This window comes from Copadichromis virginalis, linkage group LG2, assembly GCF_057382275.1.
Source record: "Copadichromis virginalis isolate Kocher_CV1m ecotype Utaka linkage group LG2, C_Virginalis_male_GT1.1, whole genome shotgun sequence".
NCBI classification, from domain to species: Eukaryota; Metazoa; Chordata; class Actinopteri; order Cichliformes; family Cichlidae; genus Copadichromis; species Copadichromis virginalis.
The window spans coordinates 16,887,653-16,912,026 of NC_140619.1; the positions used below are offsets into that span (position 1 = coordinate 16,887,653).

The 24,374-nt window shown below is 43.4% G+C and overlaps 1 protein-coding gene across 1 annotated transcript; it reads left to right on the top strand.

Annotated features, from left to right (window-relative positions):
* Nucleotides 1-19,030: 19,030 nt before the first annotated feature.
* On the top strand, nt 19,031-20,947 carry LOC146717130 (uncharacterized). Its single transcript, XM_085465463.1, has 3 exons — nt 19,031-19,188; nt 19,759-19,848; nt 20,589-20,947. Exons 1-3 carry the CDS (start codon nt 19,062-19,064, stop codon nt 20,846-20,848), a joined length of 477 nt encoding a protein of 158 aa, XP_085321589.1. The 5' UTR covers nt 19,031-19,061; the 3' UTR covers nt 20,849-20,947.
* Nucleotides 20,948-24,374: the final 3,427 nt, after the last annotated feature.

Below are 24,374 nucleotides of genomic sequence, written 5' to 3' on the forward strand. Positions count from 1 at the left end.
TGTGATTAGAATTGCCATGTCTGATAGCCATTGCAATTAGGGGCCGGGGTGTAGGAGCCATTCTTGGGTTAATACCTTATGTGGTCGCAAGAGGTCACCTTTTTTCTGTTTTGATCATGTAAAGGTATTTAAGGTAGATGCACGTAATCTGGGTCAGGTGTGTCATTAATTGTAAGAAGGCAAACAGTTTTTGACTGCTGTGCTGTTATGTTAAGATGATATGGGAATAAAGACCAAAAAGGACAAGATAAGTACTGCTGGAGTTATTGGACTTTTTACTTAATTCATACATACCAGTGACATCGCGTCAGCCCCGTTGTGTACAATGATGTTGGTTGAGTTGATAGAAACATTACATTTGAAAATTGTAGGGAGAGAACTGTGACGAGCACCGTTCCTTCCGCTCGAACCCCAGTCGCTCTCGTCTGCCCCCTCATAACACTGCTCTTTATTGCAGTTACATGACTATGCATAAGTTCATTAACATATGACGTCTTACACAGGCATACATGTGAACAAAGAGTTCCTTGTCTGCGTGTACGTATAGATATGTATGTGTGTGTGTGTGTGGGGGGGGGGCAAGATGTGACCCTGTGAAGACTCCCCAAATGTTGGTGCCAGGAGTGCAGCAGCCTCCACCTAAACAAAGGGCTCTTATACTTAAACAGATACAGAGTAGGTGTCCTCCTATACCATAAATCAGTAAGAGAAGGTACGACCTCATGACCTTAAGATATGTGTGTATGCCAGAGTGCTCTGGGAGGCACACAGAGTCTTTGCAGACTGCTAAGGATCAGACCTCTATCATTATGCAATCGATTATAAAAATCTAAGCATATTTCTAAGCATAAATGACAATCCAACAATGTATGAAATTTGTTCACCTATGCTGAAGACCACCAGTACATGAAACAATCTCAATTTGAAATGCATCACAGAATAGCAGACTTACTTTCTCTATTGAAACAAGCAGCTTGATTGGTTAAGAAAAGGCAGTTTGAGTTTTGAGAGGCCGTTGTGTCATGCTGCTATGTTTTCACTGTAAACAGCAGCTACATTGGTGATCTCTGGCATTGTTTTCAAAGTATCTTTTTGATTTTTAATGTCACAGAGTGCTCTGGGACCAGCACATTTTTCCCACAGGAGACAACTGTATTAACCCTTTAAGACCTACCATAGAACCAAGTTCGCCAGAGCTTATATTATATTTTTACATGCTGTGGAGCCATTTTTGGGACCATTTCAAGTTGCTATACATCAATACAACCATTATAGCCCAAACTTTAATAATATGTCTGCATTAGGTGCATAGTAATTACATAAATTGCAAAAAAGTGCAATAAACTACAAAAAAATTGAAAATCGTTTTTGTTTTTTTAACATATATTTCTAGTTAGAGAAATTTAAGAGGCTTATCCCTCAAAACTGTAAATACAAAAAAGTTACACAAACTAGTTTCCCACCACAGGAAATTTATTTTGAGTGTCTTCATAGTTTTATTTTTGAAATACACCAATTTTTATATACTGCAGGAAAAACGAAAATAAATATTATAGTGCAAATTTGCAAAATAACAGCATATGCATCAAAATAAACTATTTCCAGCAGTGCAATATGAGTCTTAAGCATCCCAGAAACGACACAGAAAGTCATAAAGTCAAACATAACTTTTTAAAACACATAACAAGTAAAACACAAGCTCATAAGGCCCCGATCGTAAAAAACTACATTTCCGCAAAATGACGTCACTTCCGGTTTCGGGCAGGTCATGCGGTCATGTGATAGTTCGCGCTGATGGACGTAGGAAGTGTTACAAACAGCTGATGGATCGGCGAAGCGTGTTTCTGGAATATCATGTTTTTGTTGCTGCAAGTGATTTTTATGCAGTTTTTGCAAAGCTATATGTGGAAGGAAACTGTGACCTAGGACAAGCTGATGGCATAAGATGTAAGTACAACTCCTCCAGTTTCATATGCAAAAAAAATTATTGCGCTAGCTTACTTGGTTGCAGAGCTACCGGGATTTAAAAATAGTTACGCAAAACAGAGCGTGCCCGCTCCGATCGGCTGTAAAGGGTTAACATAAACAATTAATGTAATAAAAGCTGTACAGTTCAGATGTAAACATGGTATACCATACATCTGTACCTGTTGATTTGAACAGTCTCCAGACTTTGCTCACTTCTGCAGACAGAAAAATCTTGTTGACAAGAGGTCAGAAGAAAACAAAGCTAAACCACAAATGATCCTGCAGTCTAACAATGTTTGTTGTAATGCATTACAAATTAAAACACAATGCATTTTTTCAGTTGTGCAGTAATGTAACGTGCTACTGTACTAAATTCAGCAATTACATTACAGTTACAGTTATGCATAACAGTTATTTGGATTACAAATGCTTTTTGTTTTTTAAGGGCGATTGTGGCTCAAGAGTTGGGAGTTCGCCTTGTAATCGGAAGGTTGCCGGTTCGAGCCCCGGCTTGGACAGTCTCGGTCGTTGTGTCCTTGGGCAAGACACTTCACCCGTTGCCTACTGGTGGTGGTCAGAGGGCCCAGTGGCGCCAGTGTCCGGCAGCCTCACCTCTGTCAGTGCGCCCCAGGGTGGCTGTGGCTACAATGTAGTTACCATCATCTGTGTGTGTGAATGGGTGGATGACTGGATATGTAAAGCGCTTTGGGGTCCTTAGGGACTAGTAAAGTGCTATATAAATACAGGCCATTTGTTATTTGCATGCCAGAGGGATAGGAAGAAAAAAAATCAAATAAACATTCTTTTTTTTTTCTTTCTTTGCACTTCAGCTACACTCAGATGATTTCAGTTTGTGTATGAAAGAGAAAACATGCAGTCTACAATTTTTTAGGAGCAGAGATATGTAAAAGAGCCAAATAGTAAAGTGCAATATGTATTCAAGACAGAAACAACTTCATTAAGCTGCTAACAGAACTTCAGCTTTTTTCAAGCATCTGCACAGACAGCATGGTAACACAAACTTAGCCACAAATGCAGAGTGATGATAAAGCAGAGTGAATGCATCCCACAGCCCAGAAGCTAGACTCTGAACAGGTAGAAACAGAGTTTTCAAACCTGCTCACTGCTCATCACTGCCTTTGTTACCTGTTGACAGTCAGTCACTGTGGTAATCGCTTTGAAAGTTCTTTGAACTGTTTTTCATCTTTCCTTTGTGTTATCAGCCTTATGTTCATATATAAATACCAAAAAATAAAAAAGAATCATATCATATCTGTGTCCTCATTAAAATAGCCATTTGCGTTTGTGTGTGGGACTGTAGCCTGTAAATGGTAACTGGTAACAATGCATAACAATGCATTTCAGATCATTTTACAGAGTAAAGAGAAACTGATGTAATGAGTAGTGTAACAAATTACTTTGTCCAGCAAGTAATTAAACACATTACTAATTGCTTTTAGGAATAGTACTAAGTAATGTGTAACACAGTGCTCTTTTTGAATCATGATCCCAATGCTGCCCATATGGTCGTGACGTGTCAACCACATGGTAGGTACAACCTTAACCCTTTAAGACCTACCATAGAACCAAGTCCGCCAGAGCTTATATTATATTTTTACATGTTGTAGAGCCATTTTTGGGAGCATTTCAAGTTGCTATACATCAATACAACCATTACAGCCTAAATTTTAATAATATGCATGCATTAAGTGCATAGTAATTACATACATTGCAAAAAAGTGCAATAAACTACAAAAAAATTTAAAATGGTTTTTGTTTTTTAACATATATTTCTAGTTAGAGAAATTTAAGAGGCTTATCCCTCAAAACTGTAAATACAAAAAAGTTGCACAAAAATAGTTTCCCACCACAGGAAATTTATTTTGAGTGTCTTCAGTTTTATTTTTGAAATACACCAATTTTTATATACTGCAGGAAGAACGGAAATAAATATTATAGTGCAAATTAGCAAAAAAGCAGCATATGCATCAAAATAAACTATTTCCAGCAGTGCAATTCAACTTCTAAGCATCCCAGAAACGACACAGAAAGTCATAAAGTCAAACATAACTTTTAAAAACACAAGTATAAGCTCATGAGGCCTTGATGATAAAAAACTACATTTCCGCGAAACTTGACATCACTTCCGGTTTCGGGCAGGTCATGGTGGACATGCGATAGTTCACGCTGATGGACGTAGGAAGTGTTATGAACAGCTGATCGGATCGGCAAAGCGAGTTTCTGGAATATTATGTTTTTGTTGCTGCAAGCGCTTTTTATGCAGTTTTTGCAAAGCTATATGTGGAAGGAAACTGTGACCTAGGACAAGCTGATGACATAAGATGTAAGTACAACTCCTCCGGTTTCATATGCAAAAAAAATTTATTGCGCTAGCTTATGTGGTTGCAGTGCTACCGGGATTTAAAAATAGTTACGCAAAACGGAGCGTGCCCGCTCTGCCCGGTTTTAAAGGGTTAAGCATACCCTGTTTACTGTCCTTTTGACTTTAGTTTTTTTCCAAATGTTCAAAAAGATCTAAAACTAGCGACTGAGGCTATGAACGTATTAGAAATGTTTTTTACTGAGGTCATAGAGCAAAGGCGCAAAAGAGTCAGTTTATGATTATATACAATCAGATTCATTTTAAGCAACCAAAGGACTACTGCCTGCTAGCTAATAAAAAACAGAATGCTGGTTTAGGCACTTGTATATTTATGTTTAGAAGCTACATTCATCTTTTTTAAAGCCTGTGATTTTAGAGTTACAATATGCCAGGGGGCTGGAGCCTCTCCTAGCCGTCATACGGTGTGTACACTCACCCTTTCGCTTTTAGCTCTGCCAGTCTGTTGCAGGGCAAACACAGAAAGACAGACAACAATTTGCACTCACATTCACACCTATGGGCAATTACCTAGTCCCACTAACTGCATATCTTTCAACCATGGGAGAAAGCTGAAGCTCCTGGTTAAAACCCACAGAAAGGCCCCGACCAGATGGTGGATTTGAACCCAGGATCTAGGGGACTCATCAGTAGTATGATAGCAATAGCAGCAGCCATGGTGTGGAAGCCACAGGGGGCTGTTGCGACATGCACGCAGGCTCCACTGGCAGCCAGCTACACCAGAGCTGACCGAGCGCCAGGCATAAAGGTACCGAAGTACCCTCAACCCCAGAGGGGCCATCCACCCCCAGACCCAGGAGATGTTTCCCTTTCCTCTGGAGTGGAGAGCGGCACAGGCTTCCTTTAATACAGATAGGGACAAAGAACATTCCACAGCACTTACATATCGCACAGCACGCAACCCTGTTTACTCTTTCCCTTCCAGGCTTCTAGATTTTAGGATTCGGCATGTTCTTGAAAGCATTTGACTTTGTTTTTTGCATTTACATGTGGTTAGGCTAATTTTTTTTAACACTGCTCCCGCCAGGGGGAGCGGCGGGGTCGGGGGATGTGGGTCCCCCTGCGGACGGAGGAAGGCGGTTGGGGTCGCGAAATCTCCCGAGGGGATGGGAGAGAGAGAGAGAGAGAAGGGACAGAATAGGCCGGGGTCGCGAAATCCCCCTCCCCCAAGGGGATGGCAGGGGGGAAGAGGCGGGAGTCACGAAATCCCCCCTCGGGGAGGGGATGGGAGGAGGAAATATGCAGGGGTCGCGAAATCCGCCCAAGGGGATGGGAGACAGAGAAGAGGAAGAGAGAGAGAGAGGAGGGTGTGTGGGGGGGGTCGAGAAACACCCCGGAGAAAGCACAGTGTGTCGCGCGACGAGATGATAAGAGCGTGGATGGCGGGTACTAAGCATGTTGGGGTTTGGTTACAGAGGTGCTGTCCGGGCGTGCGCTGTACAACAACAACAAGGTGCCAATGAGAAAGAAGAAGACAATGTCACGCACTAGACTGTGGGAGCCAAAGAGCACTAAGGTCGGTACAGGTGGATCGCTTTCGCCGGCGGTGTCATCATCACCATGGTCATCACCATCGCCATCACCATCGTCAGTGCGTTTGGCGTACGCGGGGTCGGCTCCGGTCGCTCCGTTGTTGCGAACAGCCGCATTTCACTATCGAGGGCCAGGAGTCGAGGAAGACCAAGACCAAGACCAACGTTGCCCTGTACCTGTACATGTGCAATGACAATAAAGTTGAATTCTATTCTAATTCTATTCTAAGAGGAGAACCCGGAGGGGGAGGAGGAGGAAGAGGGCCCAACACGATCATCCTCTACTATGTGACCAAGAAGAGCCCCAGCCCAGCCTAGCCGCCGCATCAGCAGCAGCAGCGGCGGTGGAAAACCTCCCTTGGTGCTGCATTACAATCGCCGCGTGTGTCCCAGGAGCAAAGACGTCAAGACCAAGATCCTGTGCCACGAGTGCCGAGTGTACGTGTGCACCAACTGCTGTCCCAACTGCGCCGCTTCCCGCACTGCTGCTCCCCAGACGCCGCCAACATCGTAATAACACAAGCGCCCCTCGGGGGTCCTAGCGATCCCCCATCCTATCATCGTCATAACAAATATGCCCCGAAGGGGTCACTACGACCCTCCACCCTATCACCATCATCATCATCATCATAATAACAAACACGGCCCTTGGGGGTCACCACGACCCACGCCCCGAGAACAGGCGGGCGCACAAGTGTTAAAAAAAACCAAAAAATCTCAGTGTCCTCAGTTACCCGTGTACGTGTGGATGTAGCCTAAGGCTCACAAAGATATGCCTTCCAATGCCTCCACTAGTGAAGCAACCCTCCCCCTCAAATTCTTTAGAGAGGGGCCCTCTCTCTCTACTGACTAACGGTGTCCATGTGTAGCAGTCTATTTCAAAAACTACTCTACAATACTTTACTGTGTGGAATAAAGTATAAAACACATGTATGATGTTATCCTTAACATATACATGTAAAAGAAATTTCCATTACATGATTTGGGAAAGTTGTTCCCAAGTTTCCCAAATTTTGGTCAACACGTGCCACAGAAAGTAAGCTGAATCAGAGTCAAAACAGTTCTGTTACTGGGCCCAGAAACAGGTCCAAAGTCCAAAACAACCCAGAAGCTGAGATGACTCCATCTAGAATGCTGTTCAGTAAATCACTTGAAAAAACTTGTGATACAGCAGTTGGTCCCCCAGACAATTCTTTGTACTGATTTTAAATGTAAATTCTTATTTTTGTTGCATATATTTCTTACTTACATTTTTCTGTCGTGATGTTTGTGGCAGAAGACTGCAGAGTATTTTGCCACAAGTGCGTCACCCTCTGGAGCTTAGTGAACTCCAGTGTGGATTTTTCTCTCTATCTTCCTCAGGATGGTCTGGACCAATGTTCCCTCTAAGCTGCGCGTGTGCACAATTACACACTGCTGGCACTCTCTGCACACAGAAAATATGCGTTTTGCACAAAAAAAAAAAAAATCTAACCTGAGTTGAAATTAAAATAAATACATTATCAACTCTGTTTTGCAGTGTTAGTCAGTAAGTGACTGGCTATGGGATCAGAACGATGCCACCTTATCCCATAGTCCAGCCAATGATGCGATTCACATTCGTATATATGCAGCTAATCAACGTCGTTGACAGGCTATGACAGCGTCCTTATGTGCCGACACCGGTGTTTTAGCTAGCAAAGCGGCGTGGCTGATGTGGAGTGAAGCCACGTTAATGACAATGTGTACAACTATTGGAGATGTGGGCAGGACAGACGGAACAACTGACGGAAAAAAGTGTGGACTTTATACCAGTTTTTAAATTGTGTTGATAGGCCACGTAAAAACCAGAGTTATGATAAAAATATATGTAAAGTTTGTTTTTGTTTTTTTCCGGAATACTATCATTGTTTATATTTACTGCTGGAAGAAACGGTAAAAACTGCATTTTATAAGGAAAACGCTCAAAAGCACTCTCCGCCTGTAAGCAAAAACAAAACCAACCCCCCCTCCAGCCTTTCCTATTGGTGGAAAAATGTACCATGTCGACCAATCAAAAAATTATATGCATCAAAGTGAGGTAGGTGGACGGTAAGTGACGGAAGTGACGAGTAAGGTAAGCGACCCATGTTGTAGGTGACGTCAGACGCCGGAAAATTGGCGGAAAAAAAGCAAATGGTAGCATAGAGTTTAACAAAGGTTTTTCAAGCTTCAGTATTACCAAATATACTAATCAATTGTCATATAACTAACTACATCTGTTTTATCACCTCTAACACCCTGGAGGACAACGGGGAGAGTTTAGACGCTCTCCAAGATTACATCGACCGCTGTTTTCAAGATTTAGTAATGAAGGCCCAGAGTGCATCCTCCCCGGCCAAAATTGAGACGCCGTCATCGAAGAGATGTCACGGCAGACTCCCTCGGTACAACATCGCCTGCCGGCAAAGACATTGCAGACATCCTGGAGTCAATCGACAAGCGATTGTCCAGTTTCGATGTGAGGCTGTCCCTGGTGGAGATTTTACACCAGGAATTTAAATCTCTGAGAGAATCCCTGGAATTCAGCCAGCAGCAGGTGGAAACGCTTGCCGCTGAAAATACCACGCTACGGGAGTCGGTCAAATCTCTCACCGATAACGTGACCCAGCTAAACATTGAAAATAAAAAAATAAAAGAGTCCGTTATCGATCTACAAGCCCGTAGCATGAGAGATAATCTTGTGTTTTCTGGTATTCCAGAATCTGCCGGAGAGGACGCGGAGGCAACGGTGAAAAGCTTCATCAAAATCCACCTGAAGCTGCCGGAGGACACCGTAAAGAACATCGACTTCGATAGAGTACATCGCTTGGGGGGCGTGAGGTCGCGGACCGGGAGACCACGTACTATTGTGGCCAAATTCGGTCAATTGAAACAGAAGGAACAGTTGAAGAGTCGCGGCAGAGAGCTGAAAGGAACGGACTTCAGCGTGAACGACCAGTTCCCCAAAGAGATCCTGGAACGACGCAAGGTCCTGTTCCCAGTTCGACGTAGCTTCATCCAGAAAGGCTCCCGTGCTGTCATCGCCGTGGACGGACAGCTGTACCGCGACCCCGGCACCACACCGTGGTTATATTGACTGCACTCCAGATAAGAACCCGCTACACTCTTTTCTTATTCATTCACACTTTCTCCTTTAACATGGGTTTAACCTAGTAATATCAGTATAATGTCATAGCAGATATAACACCGTAACCCTCCGTCATTACTTTAATTGGAATGTTTCCGTTTCGTTTCTTTTTTTGTTGTTGTTGTTGCTCACAGTTCATGTGGTTTCTTTCTTTCTCTTGTCTTTCACTGCTGTGATCACCTACTTCCCCACTCACCTACAAACAACACCCTCTATTTCTCCATATTTTCACACCACGATCACGCAAACACATCCGCTCAACGGCAGCATATTCACAACAGCCTTGTGTTATGTGTCCTGCACAGACTTGCAGGACACATAACACAAGCCACGCTTGTTCATATTAGTGAATATTCACACACATAGTCAGACTTATGGAGCCTCTCACCACACTTTTTTTTTCTCTCTCTCTTTCTATTGACAAACAAGGGATGTTTCCACATTCTCTCCACCTGTCTAAACGAAACACCCAGCGTACATCATTAGACATACACACACAATTATGGGCATGCTGAGGTTTGTCACATGGAATGTAAATGGAGCTGGCACCAGAGGAAAGAGGTTAAAGATATTTAACCAGCTTAAAAAACTACAGGCAGATGTTGTTTTATTACAAGAAACTCACAGACCTGTTACAGGTTTAAACAAACTTAAAACACCTGAGTTTCCTAACGTGTTTGCAGCCTGTTATAATTCTAGACAACGGGGAGTAGCAATTTTAATACATAAAAATGTTAATTTTACAGTACTCGATACAGTTATAGATCCAGAGGGTAGATTTCTAATTATTAAACTATCAATATTGAACAAAAAACTATGTATTGTAAGTATATATGGTCCAAATGTTGATGAACCCTCATTCTTCCACGGATTTTTTAGTGCACTCTCTGAACACCTCGAATGCACACTCATTCTTGGCGGTGACCTCAACCTTGGACTAAATGAAGAAATGGATGGGCTCAACACAACAGGAACTCAGCGCAATTGGCAATCCACAAATATAATCAAACAGTATATAAGCGACTTTGGCCTTCGCGATGCATGGCGCTCCCTTCACCCAAACACTAAGGAATATACTTTTTTCTCGCATGTTCATCACTCTTACTCTCGTCTGGATTATTTTCTGGTCAGCAGCTCACTGCTGAGTGACATTTCAGACACTGAGATTCATCCTATAGCTGTCAACGATCATGCTCCTGTATCTTTAACACTAATGCACAAGAATAATACTACGCCAAGTAAAAACTGGAGATTTAATACATCATTGCTTAAAGATGAAGACTTTATTAAATATTTTAAAAAGGAATGGACTTCATATTTAGACTTTAATGACACTCCCGGAATATCTGCTTCTGTTCTATGGGAAGCAGGGAAAGCTGTGATGAGAGGTAAAATAATTTCTTTCTCATCACACAAAAAGAAAGAAGAAAACAAAAATATTCAGGAATTAGAAAAAAACATCAAATCACTAGAAGAAGCCTACACGTGCGACCAAGATCAGGAAACATTGAACAAAATACGCAAGACAAATCTAGAATTAAATGAAACTATTAATAAAAAAACACAATTCCTTATACAAAGACTTCGCTTGCAGAATTTTGAACACAGTAACAAATCAGGTCGATTTCTAGCTAACCAGTGAAAAATAAATAAAGAAAAAACAACTAAATGTGCTGCTAAAGATTTATCGGGGAACACAATATATGACCCTGGAAGAATAAAAAACATTTTTAGGGATTTCTATGAAACTTTATACTCACCACAAATAAACCCATCTAAAAATGAAATTGATCTGTTTCTTGACAACGTAACTCTTCCAAAATTACTAGACAGTCAAGCAATGGAACTGGATTCGCCACTGACGCCAAGTGAACTCCAGGAAGCCCTGATAAGTATGCCTAATAATAAGGCTCCAGGTCCAGATGGCTTCCCTGCAGAATTCTACAAAGAATTCTGGACAATTCTGGCACCAGTATTCCACGGAATGATGCAGGAAATCGAGGAAAATGGCAGACTACCACCAAATATGAATTCTGCCAACATTAGGCTACGTTCACACTGCAGGCGAAAGCGCATCAAATCCGATTTTTTTGACCCTATGCGACCCATATCCGATAATGGTATGACAGTGTGAACGGCACAAATCCGATATTTTCACATCCGATCTGGGTCACTTTCGTATGTGGTACTGAATTCGATACATATCCGATGTTTCAGAAAGCGACTGCTGTGTGAATGGTCATGTCGCATTAAATCCGTCTTTTACGTCACTGACACAAGACAGACGCCAATTATCAGCGCCGGAGAAGACATCGCGAACGCTTCCTGGCCATCCAGTGTAGATGTCAGTGAAACTGTTGGGAAGACAACGTTGGAGAAACGTGAACATTTTATTTGTTCTGTATAATCTGTAGATTCTGACATAAATCTGCAACTATCCTTTGAAGCACTGCTCCTCTAAAACAGCAATAAGGATAATTATTAGGTTATTTACATTATTATGTAAATAACAAAATAACTTAAAGCAAAAATTGGGAAACGTAAAGTCGGAAGTCTTTATATTAACGGTCATCAGTCAAACAATATTGTTTGCTCAGGGTATAAACGGAGTTCGTTGTGTGTGACGTCTTCTTTTGCGCATGCGGGCCGCTTTGAGCGTTCACACTAGAGCGCGTTTGTTGTCGCATTTTATTTATAGTGTGAACAAGCAGACAAAAAAATCGGATTTGATCAAAAAATCGGAATTGAGCATTAAGACCTGCAATGTGAACGTAGCCTTAGTCTCCTGCTAAAACCAGGCAAAGACCCTTTATTTCCCTCAAGCTATCGTCCAATTTCTCTTTTAAATGTAGACCTTAAAATAATCTGCAAAGCTCTCTCAAAGAGATTAGAGAAAATAACCCCCCTCTTAATTCATCCTGACCAAACTGGTTTCATAAAAGGTCGGCACTCCTCAACAAACACTCGTAGGTTACTTAATTTAATAGACTACTCATACAATAAAAACATCGAAACCATAATATTATCTCTAGATGCAGAAAAAGCATTTGACAGAGTTAACTGGAAATTTTTATTCGCAACTTTACACAAATTTGGTTTTGGAAACTCTTTCATAAACTGGATAAGAATATTATACAACTCCCCAACAGCTCGTATCAGAACAAATGACCAGACATCCTCCAGCTTCTGTCTCCTGAGGGGCACCAGACAGGGATGCCCACTCTCCCCTTCACTTCTTGCAATTTTTATCGAACCTCTAGCAGCAGCATTTAGACAGGCTACAACAATTAAGGGCATAAAATGTAAGAACATAGAACATAAAATCAGTCTCTATGTGGATGATGTGTTGCTTTTTCTGCAAAACACACAAACCAACCTCTCTGAGGTAATTACTCTAATAAACTGGTTTTCAAGAGTTTCAGATTATTCAATTAACTGGCCAAAATCTACAGTTCTCCCCATTAACTGCTCCTTCCATAATTCTTCCTCTGCCCCACTGCAATCCGGAAATATTAAATATTTAGGTATTAATGTTTCTCCTAAGCTTTCAGACTTAACTAAATTAAACCACATCCCACTTCTAAAGAAAGTAGAAGGCGATCTGACTAGATGGAAATCTTTACCCATATCACTCATGGGAAGGGTCGCCACTATAAAAATGATGATCTTGCCAAAAATAAATTACTTATTTTTGATGATCCCTAACAAACCATCACAAGATTGGTTCAGATCTCTGGATTCATATATTTCCAAATTCCTTTGGAAAGATAAACCCCCGCATATCAGCTTAAAAACGTTACAAAGAACCAAGGATAGAGGAGGATTAGATCTGCCTAATTTTCACCAATACTTCTTAGCCAACAGGCTTCAGTTCATCTCAGAATGGTCAAAACATACCTTCTTAGATGAGCCCTGGCTAGATGTTGAACAGGCACTATGCAAGGATCTAGAGATTTCAGACCTACCATTTATTAGCTCAAACATCAAAAGACATGAATGCTTTAAAAGTATCAACATCAGCTTCTCTCTGACAGCATGGTGGGAGTTTCTAAAAATAACGGAGTCTTCATTAATCCCATGCAAACGTACACCTATCTGGAATAACCCTGACATATTACAAAACAATAATATGATTAATTTCCCAGAATGGAGTTGTAAAGCAATTAAATACTTAGAACATATATTAGAGGGAACAGAATTTATTCCATTTGACAGACTAGTTGCACAATATGGGATCAACAAGAAAAGATTTTTAGAATATCAACAAATTAAATCCATAGTAAAAAAGAAATTTAACCTCAGTCAAGTTGAATTACAAACACCACCAAGTGCGGCACATTTCCTTACTCTTAAATCCCCCAAATTATTATCTAAAATATACAGAACACTTTCTAAATTAGATGAATCAATATCCCTTCCTATTGCAAAGTGGGAAGCAGATCTATCAGTCAGTTTAGACCAAAACTTCTGGTCTCAGGTATGCTTAAAAACCTTTAAATTGATTAAAAATCCCAATCTGCAATTAATACAATACAAAATACTACATAGAGTGCACTATACAGGTCATCGGATGTTCAAGATGGGCTTTATATCTTCCAACAACTGCTCACACTGTCAAGGCAATACACCAGACAATTACATTCACGCTCTTTGGTTCTGTCCACCAGTGCAGAAGTTTTGGCGCGAGATATGTGAAGACTTATCAAAGTGTCTGAAATGTAACATTCCAACTTCCCCCTTAGTGTGTTTGTTGGGCAGCTTAGATAATGTCACTTCAGAAAAGAATATAGCCCATATGGTTTTCACTGCCCTATGCATAGCCAAGAAAACTGTCCTCATGAACAGGAAAAATAAAAACAATCTTAATTCTAACCAATATAGAAATTATATATTAGATTACATTAGTCTTGATACAGCCTCTGCCACCACATCAGATCAATTGCTCTGGGATCCTTTGATCAGCTCCATCACCTAGTGGGGGTGGGGGGTCATAGTTTGGTCCCGCCTTCACTGTTGTGATTGGTGTGGGGGTAGGGACAGGCTTAGGGCGTCGGGGGGTTCCCCGGAGGCATATTCCTTCGGGGGCTCAACCCGGGGTAGCGGTCATGTCCGGTTGGGGGCTCTTTTGGCTCTCGGGTGACTGTTTCCTCGTGGCTGCGTGCAGCTGGGCTAGGGGAGGGTCTGTGCTGACGGACGTGGGTTACTGACCTGGTAGCCTGTCTGCCCCTGGGTGGGTCCGGGATGGGCGTGAGGTTCTGGGGGCGCTCCGTCTCTGGGCTGGGGCCCTGGCCGGGCCTCGGGGCCTTGGGTCCTGGTTTGTGTGTTGCTGGGGTTGTGGGCGGGTGGGTGCATGGGGGCCCATCCCTGGCGCAGGGTGCCGCCGGTGCGTCGAGCCACCTGGGGGGCTCTTCAACTGGTGGGGGAGATTGTCACACCTAGCAGGAGCTTTCCTCTCCCCAGGAACTCTCTGCAGGAGGGGGAGATACAGGAGAGGTGGAAGAAGATCTCAGCCTGGGCGTCTATTGTCTCATGTAGTCTGGAAGATGAGTGGATGGTGGGGTGGGTGCAGTTTTCTCTGTGGTGGGGTTGGGTGGACTGTCCCGGGCTCTGTGGGGCCGGGGGGCGCTGCTGCGCTGGGCCCCGGTCTGGATGGGCCTGGGCCCCCTTTCCCTGGCGGGTCGCGGAGTATGGGGGTGCCTACTGGGGTCAGCGGGGGAGCTGGCCCCAGGGAGGGGTCACCTGCCCCTCCCTTCCTTCCCTCCCCATCTCCAGCTGCCTCCCTCCTCCCGCTCCACCACAACCACCCACACATGTCACCAGGGTGCAGAGGAGGCTACCCCCCCCCCCCCCTCTGTCCCCTTCTGGCTGCCTCTGCCTCAATTTTATCCCACAACTTAGACATTCACATTACTCACACTCTCATTACACATACATATAGGATCTTGGGGGTGGGCACGATACACGGAGTCCAAATTACCATCAGGGTGTACACCTCACCCCTGGCGTCGTTGCCCACCTCTCAATTTTGAATACACATAGACATTGAGGGCTAGCAGGAGGGACTATGCGCTTACCTGCTGCTCTCTGGCAGGTAGCTCCAAGCCCTCCTGGGTTTTAATTGCACCTTAGAACACACATGCATCAACACTACAATGAGCGGCTGGAGGGAGGTTTGGAGTCTTCTCTCACTCCCGTTCTCTGCGGCCTGCTGGAGCGGGGGGGCTAGGAGGAGTTGGCCGTCCGACTGCGGTCTGGAATGTGGGGCCTCCCTGCTGCTGCGGAGTCGGGGCGGTCTGCCTCTCCCCACCGCAGGGAAAAGGGTAACACCACCTGGGTCTGGGTGCAGTTCCCCCCTCCAGGGGCAAGGGTACCTAGACCCGGTTCGTAGAGTACGCTTGGGGAGTGTGATCGTGTGTACAGCGTCTCTTTATGTCTGTCTCCACATTGGTTGAGTGTGGAGTAAGTGCATATGAGAGCATGAGGGTGGGAATGGATGTTTGTATCTGTGTGTGCCTGTATGTCTGTGTCTATATGTCAGGTTGGGTATCAGACGCCACCTCTCTGGGGACATCTCAGGCCCTCCAAGGTTTGGAGGCCTATCTCCACCCACCACCACTTCCCCTGCCAGTGGCGGACTCCCTCAGGTGTCGGTGCGTTGGTGGTTCTTTGTGTCTGGGGGTGGGCGTCCGGGTACACACCGGCTCACTCCTTGGCGGCCGCTTATCAGGGCCTGGAGCCTGGGGCTTGCTCGGGCCACTTCGGAGGTGGGGTGCCCCCGGCCTCTCGGTCTGGGGCTCGGTCACTCAGGCACAGCTGGCTGCCGGCGGAGCTCACGGGCGCGTCACTGCAACTCCCCCTGGCTTTTGCTCCGCGGCTGCTGAGTGAGCCCTCATCTGGGACTCTCCTCAGCTCTTACTGAGACAGTGGCGCGGCTGCCCCTCTGTTGGTCTTCCTTGGCCTCTTGTGTTCTGGGGGCCTCTGGATGTCTGGAGTTTTGATCTCCTCCATACCTGCTTCATACCCTGGAGGACGGGGCTGTGGCTCCCCACACTCCCTAGCAGATCGTTACATGGAGAAACCTTTGGAATGCAAGCATGCTGATCCACACAGGTATGCACACAGGTATGCACACAGGTGTACACACGGGTATTCACAGACGCGGACTACAGCTTTCTTGGCCTCAAAGCACATTGTGCCCTGTCTATCTTGCGTGCTGCACAATATCGTTTATTACTTAGTATCTACTGATATTTACTGCTAGCTAGTTTATTGTGATGGTGCCGTTTATTTATTATGTTGCTCTTTGTTGTTTGCTTTCTCTTCTGTTTTTTTTTCTCCATACAGGTGACCCAGGTGTTTTTTTTTTTTTGTTGTTTGTTTTTTTTTTGTCTTTCTTCCCCCCCTTCTCACCGTCTCTTCTCCCCTTTGGTTTTCTTTCTCTCCCTCTCTTTCTTTCATTCTTTCTCCCTGTCCTATCCCCCAGTCATGTCTGTCCCGTTTGTAGGAACTGAAAATAAAATAAATTCATAATTATAATAAAGGTCAATCAAATGGACCAATATGGCAAGGCCATGATGATCCACTTGGTAAAATAAATCCGCTTGGCATCTTTCTTGGCCTTAAGACAACAATTCTGATGGCTAAAGATCCAAACGGGACACAAAAAATAAAATAAAATAAAATAAAAATTATATGGCAACATGGCATTTAGTTGTTTAGGAAGGGGGAAATTTTAGGAGTGACGGCGGTGATTTGAGATGTGAGAGATTTGCAATGTTTAGTAGTCTTGTGTAGTTAGTGTGCAGTGTAGTCAATAGTTTTGTTATGTGTGTCAGAACAATGAGGCGACTGCTCAATATTACAGGTGTTACAGGAGTGATATATCTCCTGTTGTCAGGCCTGCAGGTATCAGGCTTGTGATGTTTTCGTTTATCTAATATTGGACAGAAATTATTTTTTGGAGTGGCACAAATAATTTGTGTGGCACCAAATTTGATGCAGAACACCTGATTGTTCTGTAAATATTTTAAAATGTTTATTTAAAAAAATGCCTTGGCTGCATTTTTAGGCAAACAGCAGCAAAAAACTTTGCTTGCAAAACTGGATTAATCCTACCAGTTTTTTCAGCGAAAGAGCTCAACGTCCAGCAGGGGGCGGTTTTCCCTTTTCTTGCTAGGTACAGTTCAATGGGTCCATGGGTGGCTCGCCATCTTGTTTCTCGCTCAGCGGATCAAACTCCGATTCTAGCTCGGCATTTCCCAATCCAAACCTTAATGGCCAAGTCCCGTTCGTCCCGTTGTGTTCACAACGTCATCAAGGAAAGGACCGGTCGGAAAAACAAAAATATATTCCAGAGTACAAAAATGGCCTTATGTAGACTTCTGGCTTGTTTTTTAATATTTTTTTCACTCGTTTAGGCAGCAGCTCCGCAAGGACTGTCTGCATTTCTCCCTCTCCAGCATCAAAAAGAAGGAACAACCCGATTGGGTGTGGCTGGTCACAGGAGTCACGCTGCAGCTTGCCCTTTCACAATAAGAGTCTGAACACATATTTTAGCCATTTTACCTGAATTAACATAAAACACCATGAATTGGCAAGTTCTTTACCCTTTTAACATGTTTTTAAACACAAATGAAATCCTATACCATGAATTATATCATTGCTGATGTTTTTAATGAATTTTTTAACCATTGTGATCTATTTATTGACTATTTATCACCTGCAATATATTTCTTATGACTTTTTTTACTAACAGGCTTTTATTTATTGACAGCTATGTTAACCAGTGTTACGTAAGCAAGCTAGAAGACTGGCAATCTTGCTGGGTATCCAGTTACGGAAGCAACACATAACAAGAGAATTCTGGGTAAAACTAAAGTTACTTTCCCTAGTAACTCGTTACTTTGAAAGTAACAAGTAACTTGAAGTAACTGAGTTACGTTTGATAAAAGTAACTAGTAATGTAACTAAGTTACTTATTAATAAAAAGTAACTTACCCAACACTGATAATTGTACAGCAGATGTGACTGATTGAAATTTAGGGTATGGCGTCTGGACATTTAAAGAGCATCCAGGATCACATCCTGAAACAGAAAACACATTTACAGTGCAGTGTTGTTTAGATGTTATGTGAAAAAATAAATCTTCAAATTACTAAATTATTGAGTCTTGTGATTTTTCTAGTCTTACCAGTTTCAGGAGAGGTTTGGCTTCTTTTTCCTCAAATTCAAACTTCCAAAGCCTTCAAAAGAAAACTAAACACAGGTTTTCTCTCAGCGTTCACATTTCATCACAAACATACTTTCTAGTGATGTGTCGGTCGCGAACGAAACGGCTCTTACGATGTGTTCACACCGAACGCGATGGACGCGAATAGAGCGTCAGGTTTACATGTAAAGTCAATGGAAAGGCGCGATGACACGCGATTGCGGGTCCCGCGAAAATTCGGAAGCAGATTTGCGTCGCGAAAACGCCAAAATGCGTGAAACGCGCGTCAGTGTAGCGCGTCTGGCGCGTTTGACGCGCGAATAAAACCACGCGCGTGAGTTTTTGTGTTGCATTTTGTGCATACGCGCGTTTCACGTCTACCGCTCGAGTTGGAAAAATCTAAACTCCAGCGTCATATCGCGCCGCGACAACCAATCAGGAGCCTGGTGACATGGCTCTGACTGAGGTCAAAGGGGCAGATCCAGCCAAAGTCCTTCATTCTTCATTCAGTATGGAGGAAAAGCTAATCAGTGCTGTGGCTAATCACCCCGAGCTGTATGATGCCAGCTACTATTTCTACCGAGACAGACCCGATGAAGCCGCGCAAAAGCTAGCAAGCCTGCCTACTGTCCCGCGATTTTCCCACTGTTGTACAAATACCTTTCCGCTAACCAGATAATGCGTTTATTCAGAGGACATCTGCAGGAGAAAATGGAAGAGCCTCAGGGACACCTATAATAAGGAGAAGAGGACAGAGAAGGAGAAGAGGAGTGGGTCTGCAGCAGATGGAAGTTCTTCGCGGTCATGGGGTTTCTGGACCCCTTCCTCACCCCGCGGGAGACTAGCGGAAATATGGTGCGGACCGTGGAGAACTTCTCCCCCGAGGACCAGGGACAGCCCGAAGAGGCAGCAGGGGAGTGTCAGTCAGAAGGTATGTTTACAATGAATTAATGTAGGCAGTTAATTTATGCGTGTTGTCATACAGGAATATATTTTGTTTATTAATAAACAGTATACAGTAGTCCCGCTGTTCATCCATCACTGCCTCGCCTTTTCGCTGATTTTTTTTTTATTGCACCGTACAGCTTTCAACAATGCGCATTGCATTCTGCAGCCCAAATGACAAATCTCCTCCGTGTCGTGTCTCCTGCGCTTGCCAAACTTATCATGTTTGGTTTTGATAACCATCATGTCCAATAGAAAAAAACAGCACAAAAACACTCTTAACTATGACCCTCATTCGGAAATAGACACCTGCACCGGGAGCGAAAAAGGTGCTCAAAAGTGGCGCTGCAGACGGAGAAAAAGCACGGCATAATACTTTTACGTTTTAAAATCGACAATGGTTTGCACTTTGAGAATCAAGTTGTGAGAACTGTGACTACTGTTCATGTGCTGCAATAAATTAGAGACCACTGTATATAATAATAAGTATATAATAATATAATATTCTCTATGACTATTGTCTTCAACCTGTTAACATTTAATATTGTCTTGATAGAGTCAAGTAATCATGCAGCAGAGTCCTCCCCTGTTGCTTCTCCTGGCTCCCCAGTCCCTGGTCCCTCCACTCCTGCTGCTGCACCCACAGGTATGAACATCAAGCACTGATAGCTTTTTACTTGCTTGAATCCCCTTGTGATCACCTTTACTAAATATCTACGACCAATCTGTTTGTCATGGAACGGACATATTATAGTTGTTTAAGAAGTGTTACTACCACCTAGTGGTAACTAAGCAGAATGTCTGTTTTGTAGAGGAAGTGGTATACAGGAAGTAGTGTGCTCTTTAGCTGCTGCAGTGACAACATCTGTAATCTGATGGCAATCTCTGCAATCCTGGTGTTAAAGTCCACAATATCGGCTTCATCCGTAAGTTCCTATACATTTAATGTGTATTAGTAAGTTTTGACACTGTTTTGAGTTAAATCATATGGAGGCAGGTAGATGCTTGTATTTTGTCAGCAGATGCTTTATCTGTGGTCGTGTGTTTTTCACTAGAGCAATGTTATTCTCCCAGTGTAATGGAACATGTCTTCATTGTGTATTTTGTATTCCATTTCTTTGTACAGTTTTACAAAAAAGAGAGAGAGAGAATTTATTTTCATCATTAAATCCTGCCAAACACAACAAGCGGCCTGTTTCTTGGAGGATGAAGTGCTGGGAATAAAGATTGTTAAGCTAGCTGTATAGCTGAAATTACGTTGCCTGCAACAAACTTTAGTGAAGACAGCATACTGTTCATATCCTGTTTTTTTTTTTCAATTTTGAAAATGAAAATCTAGTAGCAGCCTTCTCATTACTTTGTGGTTTTTTGTGCTGTGTTTTACAGGCCCACAGAGGAGGACAGCTCAAAGGTGGGCGAGGGACAGGTCCCAGGACGGTCCATCAGCGGTGGAGCTGGCTATCCTGGAGTCCCTAAAGAGGCCACGCCCGTCTCCAACAGAGCATTTCCTCCTCAGCCTTGTTCCTGCGCTGGAGAGCATGCCGCCTCAGACACGAGAATTCGTGAAATTTCAAATTTATAAATTAGTTTTTGAAAACAGCACAGCTGTGTTAAATTTGGAAACATTGGACCCTAATGGTCAGTAGTTTTCTGATGAGGCAGCAGCTCTCCAGGGCAGAAACAATGTGCTTATTCTTCTCCTCCTTTTCCCTGAGGCTCTTCCACTCCAAGCTGGGTCCTTTTTATTCCTGTCTCTCTGTAAATAGTTAAATTTCATATATTTATGTTTAATGTTTTTGTTACTGAATTTAAATATTTTATCAAATAAACATTTATAATGACAAATGTCTCTTTTCTACTACACAGCAAATGTTGGCACCCGACTTGACACATGTAGAATTTATTTCATATTATACTAATGACAAAATATACTGATACAGTGGGATGCAAAAGTTTGGGCAACCTTGTTAATAGACATTATTTTCCTGTATAAATCGTTGGTTGTTACAATAAAAAATGTCAGTTAAATATCATACAGGAGACACACACAGTGATATTTGAGAAGTGAAAAGAAGTTTACTGGATTTACAGAAAGTGTGCAGTAATTGTTTAAACAAAATCAAGCAGGTGCATAAATTTGGGCACCACTCAAAAGAAATGAAATAAATATTTAGTGTATATCGATGTGTGTGTCTCCTATATGATATATGCCTTTGTCTGGACGTGCTTCCCATCCAGAGCTGCACAGCACAGAGGAAAGTTCCAGCGCTCCTGGAATCCCTCTGTGATGGACCGCCAGTCTCCAGGTGAAGGCACAGCCATGGAGTCGTCCACTAGACAGTCCCAGATGGACGTCGCTTCCTGGGGGGTGATCTGGCTCACCGTGAACACACCGACTGTAACTGAGCGCTTGGTCCTGAAGGAGTCCCCGGTGACAAGGAACCTGGACAAAATTGTTCAAAATTAGTATTATGTGTACTGCAGTTACAAAATACATTATTCAGATTCCAAAATACTTTTGTGATGTCAGATTTAAATCACAAAACTTAAATCTTACATAAAACATTTTGTAATTATAAGGATAATTACAAAATGTATATTAGATCATATCTAAAACAGGTGTGTTTTGTTTTAACTTTAACATATCATAATTTGACTGGTAGCAACTTTTGCCACTACAGTGTGCCAATCACTCATAATTCCTAAACATGTCAATCAGGTAGGAATGAAGTAAGACATTAATAGAAATAAAGAGTTGTATGTTGACATGTAGCCCTTTCCTTGCTTAAATCATTAATATTTTTGAAAAATGAATCTGTGATAAGACATAGCTTATCAAGATAGAACTATGTAACTAAAGATGAACCAAACTGTTCAGTTTTATCTAACTCTGTTTTAATAAAGGCTGGTGACCCCTGTTATAGAGTCTGACAGCTGCAGGGATTATATACAAATATTCAACTATCCCAGAATTAAACCAGGTCTAAATAAAAAAGAGTGAGTATCACTACAAAGGTTAGCTCAGTGGTCCTAATGCTACAGTTTGATATCAGAAAACACCGAGCGCATACATTGATGTGACACCACAGCCATGCTATATTGCAAACACTGATAACAGCGTAAATCGAATTAAATTGGGACTTGATGAGACCTTCTGAGTATCACTAGAAATATTATAAACAGTCGTCTCTGTACCACAGTTTGCTATCAGTAAACACCGACAGCATTCACTGTTAGCATAGCACATCAAATCAAATCAAATCACTTTTATTGTCACATCACATGTGCAGGTACATTGGTACAGCACATGTGAGTGAAATTCTTGTGTGCGAGCTTCACAAGCAACAGAGTTGTGCAAAATACAATAATGTAAACAAGCAAAATACAAGAATGGCTACATCTGAAACTAATAAATATATGTACAATATATAATAGTATATGCATTTCTGGATGTGTATACTAAATATTTTTCTACGTGTGTGTACACATATTTTACAAATTAAATAGAGTAAACAATAAATAAAATATATAAAAATATACAGAGTTGAGACATGTGCAAAACAGTGGCATTACTGTACAGTATGGAGTGCATAATGTTAAAGTTCCAGTAGTGAAGGTGAGGTGTCTGACGTGTTCAGCAGTCTGATGGCCTGGTGGAAGAAGCTGTCTCTCAGTCTGCTGGTACGGGACCGGATGCTGCAGAACCTCCTTCCTGATGGAAGTAGTCTGAACAGTTTATGGCTGGAGTGACTGGAGTCCTTGATGATCCTCCCCGCTTTCCTCAGGCAGCGCTTCCTGTAGATGTCTTGGAGGGAGGGAAGCTCACCTCCAATTATCCGTTCAGAGCACCGCACTACTCGCTGGAGAGCTTTGCAGTTGCAGGCGGTGCTGTTGCCATACCAGGTGGTGATGCATCCAGTGAGGATGCTCTCAATGGCACAGTGATAGAAGGTCCTGAGGATGCGGGGGCTCATGCCGAATCTTTTCAGTCTCCTGAGAAAGAAGAGGCGCTGCTGCGCCTTCTTCACTGTTTTGTTTATGTGTACTGACCACGTAAGATCCTCAGCCAGATGTACACCAAGGAACCGGAAGCTGCTCACTCTCTCCACAGCAGCGCCGTTGATGGTGATGGGGGTGTGTACTTCTCTGCACCTCCGGAAGTCCACTATCAACTCCTTTGTCTTTGCGACGTTGAGGGTGAGATGGTTGTCTTGACACCAGTGGGTCAGGGCGCTGACCTCCTCCCTGTAAGCCGTCTCATCTTCATTGGTGATAAGACCCACCACTGTAGTGTCGTCCGCAAACTTCACAATGATGTTGGAGTTGTTAGTGGCCGTGCAGTCGTAGGTGTAGAGTGAGTACAGGAGAGGGCTCAGTACACACCCCTGTGGAGCACCAGTGTTCAGTGTGATGGGGGATGAGGTGATGCTGCCCAGTCTGACCACTTGGCGTCTGTCAGACAGGAAGCTAAGGATCCAGCTGCAGAGGGAGCTGCTCAGTCCTAGATCCTGCAGTTTCCTGTCCAGCTTCGAGGGAACGATGGTATTGAATGCTGAGCTGTAATCTACAAACAGCATTCTCACATACGTGTCTCTCTTCTCCAGGTGTGACAGGGCAGTGTGTAGTGTCAGGGCTATGGCATCATCAGTGGACCTGTTGTGGTGGTATGCGAACTGTAGAGGGTCCAGTGAGTCGGGTAGTGCAGAGCAGATGAAGTCCCTGACCAGCTTCTCGAAGCATTTGCTTACGATGGGGGTCAGGGCTACAGGTCGCCAGTCGTTCAATGAGGAGACGGTGGAGGATTTGGGTACAGGGACGATGGTGGCCATTTTGAAGCAGGCTGGGACTACAGACAGAGAGAGGGAAAGGTTGAAGATGTGTGTGAACACTCCAGCCAGCTGAGCCGCGCATGACTTGAGGACGCGGCCGGGAATCCCGTCCGGACCAGTAGCTTTGCGTGCGTTCACCTTCCTGAAGCACTTCCGCACATCCTCCTCAGACACAGTGTGCGCACTGACGTCATCCGCGGTGCGCACACTGTCCGGTCTCATGGTGTTCGCTGTGTCGAATCTAGCGTAGAATACGTTTAGATCCTCACACAGAGAGGCCGTGGTCTGCGGTGTGCTGGTTTTCCCTCTAAAGTCTGTGATCGTGTTTAGTCCCTGCCACATA